At 30.1% G+C, this 7,734-nt stretch overlaps 1 protein-coding gene across 2 annotated transcripts; it reads right to left on the bottom strand.

Annotated features, from left to right (window-relative positions):
• Window positions 1–319: 319 nt before the first annotated feature.
• On the bottom strand, window positions 320–5,481 carry LOC127132703 (uncharacterized). Of its 2 annotated transcripts, none has more exons than XM_051061669.1 (4): window positions 5,316–5,481; window positions 5,115–5,206; window positions 3,443–4,219; window positions 320–2,553 (listed from the first exon to the last, which is right to left on the bottom strand). In XM_051061669.1, exons 3-4 carry the CDS (start codon window positions 4,214–4,216, stop codon window positions 532–534), a joined length of 2,796 nt encoding a protein of 931 aa, XP_050917626.1. In that variant the 5' UTR covers window positions 4,217–4,219; window positions 5,115–5,206; window positions 5,316–5,481; the 3' UTR covers window positions 320–531. The 2 variants fall into 2 exon arrangements, with proteins under 2 accessions (XP_050917626.1, XP_050917625.1); XM_051061668.1 differs by having other exon boundaries at window positions 3,443–4,216.
• Window positions 5,482–7,734: the final 2,253 nt, after the last annotated feature.

Here is a 7,734-nt window from a genome sequence, read left to right as displayed (position 1 = left end):
TCCTTGGGACACAAGTTAGCATTACCCTATAAATAATTTTGTCTTCAACTCATTTTTTATCAAAATCAACTTTACATAATTAATTAATTCAAAATCAATTTGCATCACCACAAAATCGAAAACACTCTCAATAACATGATCCATTGTACCTATTATCTAGTAAGTTTAGTTGAAAACATAATTGTCGTTTGTATGATACACACCACTTCGTCTACGTATAAAAGGATAATTACGGTAATGTCGAAAACATAATTGTTATCAACCATGCATGCTAAATTAATATTCCTATAATGATATGAACCAGAAACTACCACATACATTGATTATATTACCTCTAAAAATGGTATTATTCCTGCTAAAACTTTGGCACAAATTGTCCTTCATCTTTAAACCGCAAATCAATAATCATTTGAATCAAATCTTATGCTATTTTATTATTCTTATCAGTCAAATACTGAGAAAAAAAGAAAGTGAGTGAATATAGACTAAATGGCTTTGGGCTTCATGTATGGCAATTGTATATGGATATTTTTAAACAATGAAACTATATTCCCGGATGACATTCTCCTCCTTTGCACTTGTGTCAGCCATAGAACTCTCAATGTTATCATCACAAGTAGCACTGACAATTGTCTCGTTACTTGGACGTAGACATTGCGACTTAGAATTGTTGTCTGAAGGTTCTGAGTTCTTCCTCTTCCTCTTTGAGTTGAGAAATCCGTACTCAAGAGCTTCTAATGCCTTTGTGGTTAACGGTCGGTTCCTTGTACTTTGACGGCGGTTAACAATGATCGGTTGGTGCTCCTTATTTAAATCAGGAATCTCATCTGTTGCGTTGTGCTGGGTTGTCTCAGATGATGATGGTGACAATGTTTGGGCACGTTGGTCATCGTTTTGCTGTATTGCCTTAGAGGATGGTATTTCCATTTCAAGTGTTAAGTCAGGTGCAACTTGAGGAAAATTCAAGTCAATCAACATCCTGTTTTCAGAATTTTTCGCAGAAACTTCTCCAACCTGGGGATTCTCAGTGACACTTCCTTCATTGCTCATGTTATTGCCTTTAGCCGGATAACTTGGGAAAGACAAACTTTCTAAATCTACAGACATATCCATGCCCTCAGATGCATCAAGTGGATCTGACGATGAGAATGGCTCATTTAAATCAAAATTTCTGTCGATAGAAGTATTTTTAGCACTAAGGCTAGACTCTCCATAGTTACAAGCTCTTAACTCCTGCATTTTTGTGGTGCATGGAAAATATTTTCTGCAATCATCAGATGTCATCTTTTCGATCAATGGCTGTTCGTTCGTCTCCATTGTATGCTCATCATCATTCAGATCAAAATTAAGAGTATGACCTGATAAGTCTAGGCGCTTCCCCTTATCTGAGATTTCTTCAACATGGTTGTAGGAATTAGCATGTTCAACTTGGTAGGAAGAATTAGTATGTTCAGCCTGACCTTTAATAGGGTTTGAAGCATTAGCTTGCTCAACCTCATCTTCAACACAGTATGAAGAATTAGCATGTTCAACCTGATCTTCAATATGGTACGAAGAATTAGCATGTTCAACCTGATCTTCAATATGGTACGAAGAATTAGCATGTTCAACTGGATCTTCAATACGGTACGAAGAGTTGTTTTTCTCAACCTGATCTTTAACATGGTATGTAGAATTAGCAGGTTCAACCTGATCTTCAGCATGCTGTGAAGGATTAGCTTGTTCAACCCGATCTTCAATAGGACTTGAAGCATTAGCTTGCCTAATCTGATCTTCCGAGTCTTCAGATGTAGTTGTCTCAGATTCACTAGAACTGCAGCTTGAGATGGTAGATATACTCCCAGGTTGAAAAGGTAAGCTTTTCATTTGTCTCACTTTATGTTGATCGGTATCATGAACCATGCTGGTATCCACAATTGTAAATTTCACGAGATCGGGTTTGCACGTTGAACTGGGAGATTGAAACAAAGGACATTGTTGTGTATTTGACACACCATCTTGGTTTTGATTGTTTTGCATGTTTACCTTATCAGCACTACCCTCAGTTGTTTGAACTTCAGTCTCAAGAAGCCTAGGGTCAGATGTCACTTTATTCAGTACATCACTTATAGAATCAAAGTATTGGTTACCTTTGGCCAGTTTCCTTCTTGAAAATTTCTTAACACCAGGTACAAGAAAAACCAAAGTTTGTTTTGTTCCAGTAACAAAATTATCCTTTGGCTCTTCAGAATGCCAACCGTTTGCTAAAAGACGAGGCCAAACAGCTTCCCAGAAAAGATCACTAGATCGAGCTTTACTTAATCTAAAATCTCCTGTTAGGATCTTCATTATATCTGCAGATGTAAGAGAGGAGCAAGCTTTTCCAGCTGGCATTTCATGGCGGGCAGGAAGGGTGTGATTGATCTTTGGTGGCTCAAGAGCGGTGCCTGTAAGGTCATGCTTCCCTTTGCCAATACCTACTGCAACTATAAGGACCTCAATGCCAACAGCATTCTTTAGAGCAAATATGTATTCTTCAAATGGCATCTTTCCCTCCCCAAAATTCTTCGAAATCTGCAGTGTAATATAATGTGAGTTTAGGAAACACTGTTTTTCTGGTGATGGACATGCGTATGTCACACTTCTACCTTAAGAACACATAGAGTGACTGGTAACTTCTACAACGTTTAAACCGTTCAAGGAAATGATACAAATTCAGACAGCCTTGATAACAGCATCATATTGTCCAAATGAAGACTTAGGAAACAAGGGAAAACTGTCACATAAAGGAAATTGAAAACTCTGCTACATAGTTTCTTTCTAAAAATAAGAGCATCATGATACTCGTTTGTTGATGTCATATCTGTCTTTTTTTCCATTGACAACCATATATATTCATAATGCAACTTAAATTGCAAATATAACAGCAAATAGTTGCTGAAATTTCTTTTGTACAGTGCTGCTTATTGTCAATAAGTATATGATAGTCCACATATCAGCAAAGATACTTCATGACAGTAAAGTGTTTATGTTAATACAATATCATACGTTGCAAGTTCAAATAAGAGATAGCTAGTATTTCCAAGACAAATTTCTGGAAGGTAGCTGACAAATTATTAAAAGACAATAATCATGAAAGAAACAGTGCAGCCATAGTCTATGCGGGTATGGCTTGAATATTAAACCAAGGATATCTAACATGCAGAAGTTGATGAAAATGTTACTTTCAGTTCTTTTTTAGCTCGACAGTAAAATTTAAAGCTTGCGCTGATAATGAATTAGTATTTAACCTCCAACAAAAATCATTGTTTAACTAATATACCTTTTGAACAAATATCTATAATTCAGGAACACTGACAAAAGCGTTTAAACCATGCAAAAACATGGCTTAACCAGGTATACATTTATATGACAATGACTTGGATACACTAAAGTATGCCAGAGTCTGAGACTAGAAAGATACCTCAGTCAAAGTAGTTTGACAGTCCTTAGCGACATGGGAAAACAGTCTTGATAGCAATTCTTGTTGCCTCCAACCAGTGAATATTTTCTGTCCAAATATACATCGCCTAGTTTTCGACTTCCGGCATTGTGCCCATCTGGAATATCCTTTAGACTTATAAAATTTACCGTAATAAAAAAACAATATGTCTCCCATACTTTTAGTCCCAACGAATTTCTTCAAAAAAATAAGGTTCTTCCCAAATGCATAGAGGCCAAGGAGAAAACTGTTATATTCAATATCTGTCCAAGTCTGACCACACAACAATTCAGGAAGAAGATATCTGCCCCTTGGCTGATCTAGTCCAGTTCTCAGTTCTGAGCCAATATCTGCCTCACCATTTCTATAAGCGGATTTAAAATTCGAAAACCCTCCTACATTTTTTCCTTCACAAATAACACGCCCCTTTCGACTTGTGCCAGATTCTAAACTCTCAAAACCGCAACTTCTATCGAATTCACAATGCGTCCACATAAGAGGAAGGGGTAATCCTAGCGAAAAAGACTCTGGCATATTGACCGCAATTTCTGAATCTCCTGTTTTCTTTACAATCTGAGACCGATATGGTTCCCCAATATATGCAGGAAGTTCTGCCTGGTACTCGTCTCCAACACGAGGTTCCACTTCCGGCTCTCCAAACTCATCTTCCATGTCAGGATCATCCGAAGTAAGAAATCCTCCAGCAGATTTCACTTCACTGTCTTGTTTGTTGCCATCAAAACAAATAGGATTCATCTGCTAATAGTGGACATTGAGTTCAAGAGACCATAGTATAATAAATTTTCTCAATTTTAAAAGCAGCAAGAATTCTTGCCCTTCATTACATTACTAATCCATTAAGCACAAGAATTCATTTACCACTCATTAACTATCAAACACAACACCAGACACCAGAAACACGACAATGACACCGACTCGTCGACACCTATAATAATTTTTAAAATAAATAAATAAATTCAACGTAATCAATCACAAGTGCTATTATCGGTTTCAGACACCGACACCGACACAAAAAATACAAACACAACTTTCTTCGGAGGTGTCGGTGCTATAGAGCTCATTAACACATTAAGTGAATTGGTAATTAACCGAAACAAAACTGACGCAAAATCATGTATGTCAAATTAAAATTAAATTTTAATCCCATCAGAAAATATAATTCATACATAATTCCTATCAATAAAAATCCTATTGCGTTGCTACAGTATGAAAAAAAAAACTGATGTGAATCTTTACACAGAAAAACCTTTCAACTAACAAGAACATTCTGAAAAAAATCCACAACTAACAGCAATTCCAAACCTAGATCAAATTTAAACATTATACACATATTTCAATACTGATTAAACATTAAACAAAAAATAAAAAAATCGAAGAAAAGCAAATACGAAGCATCTCACTCTTGAGTGATCGAAGAAAAAGATACAAACAAAACAATCAGAAAGAAATTGAAATTGATTGAAGCAATCAGAAAACCAATAACAATGGGGTTTATTACGATAATTAAGAGAAAAAGCAATAACAATAAAATTAAACACGATAATTAAGAGAAGTAGATAATAAAAGTAATAACCGCTTGAAAATGCAAAGCATGCAGAAAGTAATAGTAATGATTAGAAAAAAGACATGTAACCTTGATGAAGTTGAATTCACACGTGTGAAAATCGAGCAGAGAAAATGAGTAGAAAACCTCAATTGTCAACGTATTTGCGGTGGTGGAGAGAACTGAAATTAATAACAGATACATTAATATTAATTAATTAAATCGAAATTAAAAAAGAATAAGAAAATTATATATACTGATAAAATAAAAATAGTAGAGACGATTCATTACTAGTAATAAAACTGGTATTATGATAAACATAGGTGAACTCTCATGACAGCAAAAGTTGTGTTTCGCACAGAGAGAGAGAGAAAATAAAGCGATCAAAAGAATAAAGAAAGGAAATTCTGCGACGTTGAAACTTGAATCTAAGCTAACTTTTTTATTCATTCGGGTTTGATAAATAACTCATTATTTATATATAAAGATAAAATCATTTTTTGTTTATGGGCCCAAAATACCCAAATCCATTCAAATTCTTCATAACTTAAAACACTTTTACATGTCATTATAAAAAATAAAAATAAAAAACTTGACAATTTTTTTTTTTATTAATTTGCTCTTATCAAGTAGTACTCAGCTTCTTGTGGAAGTTTTTTAAAAATATTTAGTGAATTTGGATTTATCTATTTTATTTGGTAAAAGAATTGATTTTAATGTGTTAAGATTCATTGTTTTGGCTGTTTTTTAATAATACTTTGACTAAATGTTAGTTGATATGGAAGGATGAATTCTTAGAAAATTATAAATAATTTTTTTGAAAAGTTTATATTATACTTTAGTATTCTTTTTAGTAATTTAATAATGAGATATACATAAGTAAATCTGACTATACATTATCATCTGTATTTTATATCATTTAAAATATATTATATTATTTTTTTAATTAAAAAGTTTGGGAAAGGGATAAAGTTGAGGAATTTTTAAAAAGGATGAATTTTATAAATAGATAAAATAATACGATGGCCAAAAATATATCTATAAAAATGTTTTAAAATATTTTTTATTTTTAATTTAAATGTAACATTTTAAAGCTTTTTTAAAAATAAATTTTACAGTATTACATATTTTTGTTTTAAAAAATTTACAAAGTTTTTTTTTAAAAAACTTCAAATAAAAAAGTTTATATAATTTTTCTTAAATATTATTTTTAATATTTTAGAATTTTATTATAACATTTTTTGGATATTAAAGTTTAAAAATTTTAAATTTTAAATAGTTTTTCATAAAAATAAATTTTAAAATATATCATTTAAATTTTTTATTATTTTAACTATGTTTTAGTCTTCAATAATATATATTATAATGTTAAAATTAATCTTATAATTTATATAAAATGATTTATTTTAATATTTTGTTTTTTTAATAAAAATCATTTTTAAAAAACTATATTTTTTAATTAAAACAAACTTATCCATTATTATTGTGGTAGGTGAAATAAATTTCTACGTGAGAATGAGATAGATGAGGGTAAAGTTGTTAAATAGTACAACAACGTTTCTTTATATTTTTTTATAATATACTATTATTAAAATAAATAAAAAAGTTGTTGATACCTATTTTCTCTATTTTTTATTATATATTATTTTAATATTAAAAAATATAATTGTTGTCCTATAAAAAAGATAAATTATAATTTTTTATAAAATCGTCTTTTATTAATATTATGAAAAAATAAATTTAAAAAATTAAAAGAAGATTTTGAGAATACACACTAATATTTTTCACTCTAATTATTAATCTCATAGGCTTTTATATTTGTATTTGTGTGAGTCGCATTTCATCAAAAGCGTTGGCAATCAAAAAGAACTATCTTATTGAAAAATACTGTGATCTAGATCTCATATATATCTAATCTAACGGTCACTATATTTTTAATTATGTGTTGTTCATCTTTTATAAGAAAATGATGATGTATTTAAATTAATTTTATATTATCAATTAAAGATAATTATATATTTCACATATATATAATTTTTTAACGATATAGCTGTTTATTTTTTATTCGGAGATTTTATCCATTAAATTCATCTTTTATTTGCGTGAATGAAGATTTTTTTAATATGAGATCCCGATTGTGAATGGAGAAATATATAATATTATTATAATAAATAAAAAATATTAAATATTAAATCAAAATTACATTAGTATTAATTAAATTGAAATTAAAAGATTAATTTTATTATCTATCAGAGAGTTCAAATAAAATTAAAGTTAAGGACTAATCTTTTTCAAAATTTGTTGGCATTTAACGATTTGAACATTAATCTCCAGTTTTTTTTTTATAGGTGGCTTCGAAGAAAAAGTTTATATTAATATAAATTGTTTTGCAATATTAAAAAATTATTAATTTTTTTATAAATATTTTTATGTATTTATTATCATTTTTTTCAATTATTTAAATTTATTTTTATCTTTCAATTGATAAAGATAATATTGTAAAGTTTTTAATAATTTTTCTTTTTCTATAATAATTATTTTTCTCAAAATATGTGATTTATAAGAAGAAGAAAAAGGTAGTAATACATAAGAACTCGCATTTTTAAGAATGAAACAACCCCAACCAAGTAACATCCGGTGTTCCACTTAATATTAATTTTTATAATTTTTTTAAAATATTCATAAAAGAAGAATACTTATAACTTAATAA

Source organism: Lathyrus oleraceus, chromosome 3 (assembly GCF_024323335.1).
Source record: "Lathyrus oleraceus cultivar Zhongwan6 chromosome 3, CAAS_Psat_ZW6_1.0, whole genome shotgun sequence".
In the NCBI taxonomy this organism is placed as follows: domain Eukaryota; kingdom Viridiplantae; phylum Streptophyta; class Magnoliopsida; order Fabales; family Fabaceae; genus Lathyrus; species Lathyrus oleraceus.
This window is presented reverse-complemented; position numbering and strand designations above follow the sequence as displayed.

Bases quoted from the DNA above. Each gene is read 5' to 3' on its own strand.
- LOC127132703 (XM_051061669.1), bottom strand. From the start codon at position 4,216: ATGAATCCTATTTGTTTTGATGGCAACAAACAAGACAGTGAAGTGAAA. The intron at 2,554-3,442 runs GTATCTTTCTAG...ATTACACTGCAG, and splicing joins GTCAAACTACTTTGACTGAG to ATTTCGAAGAATTTTGGGGA.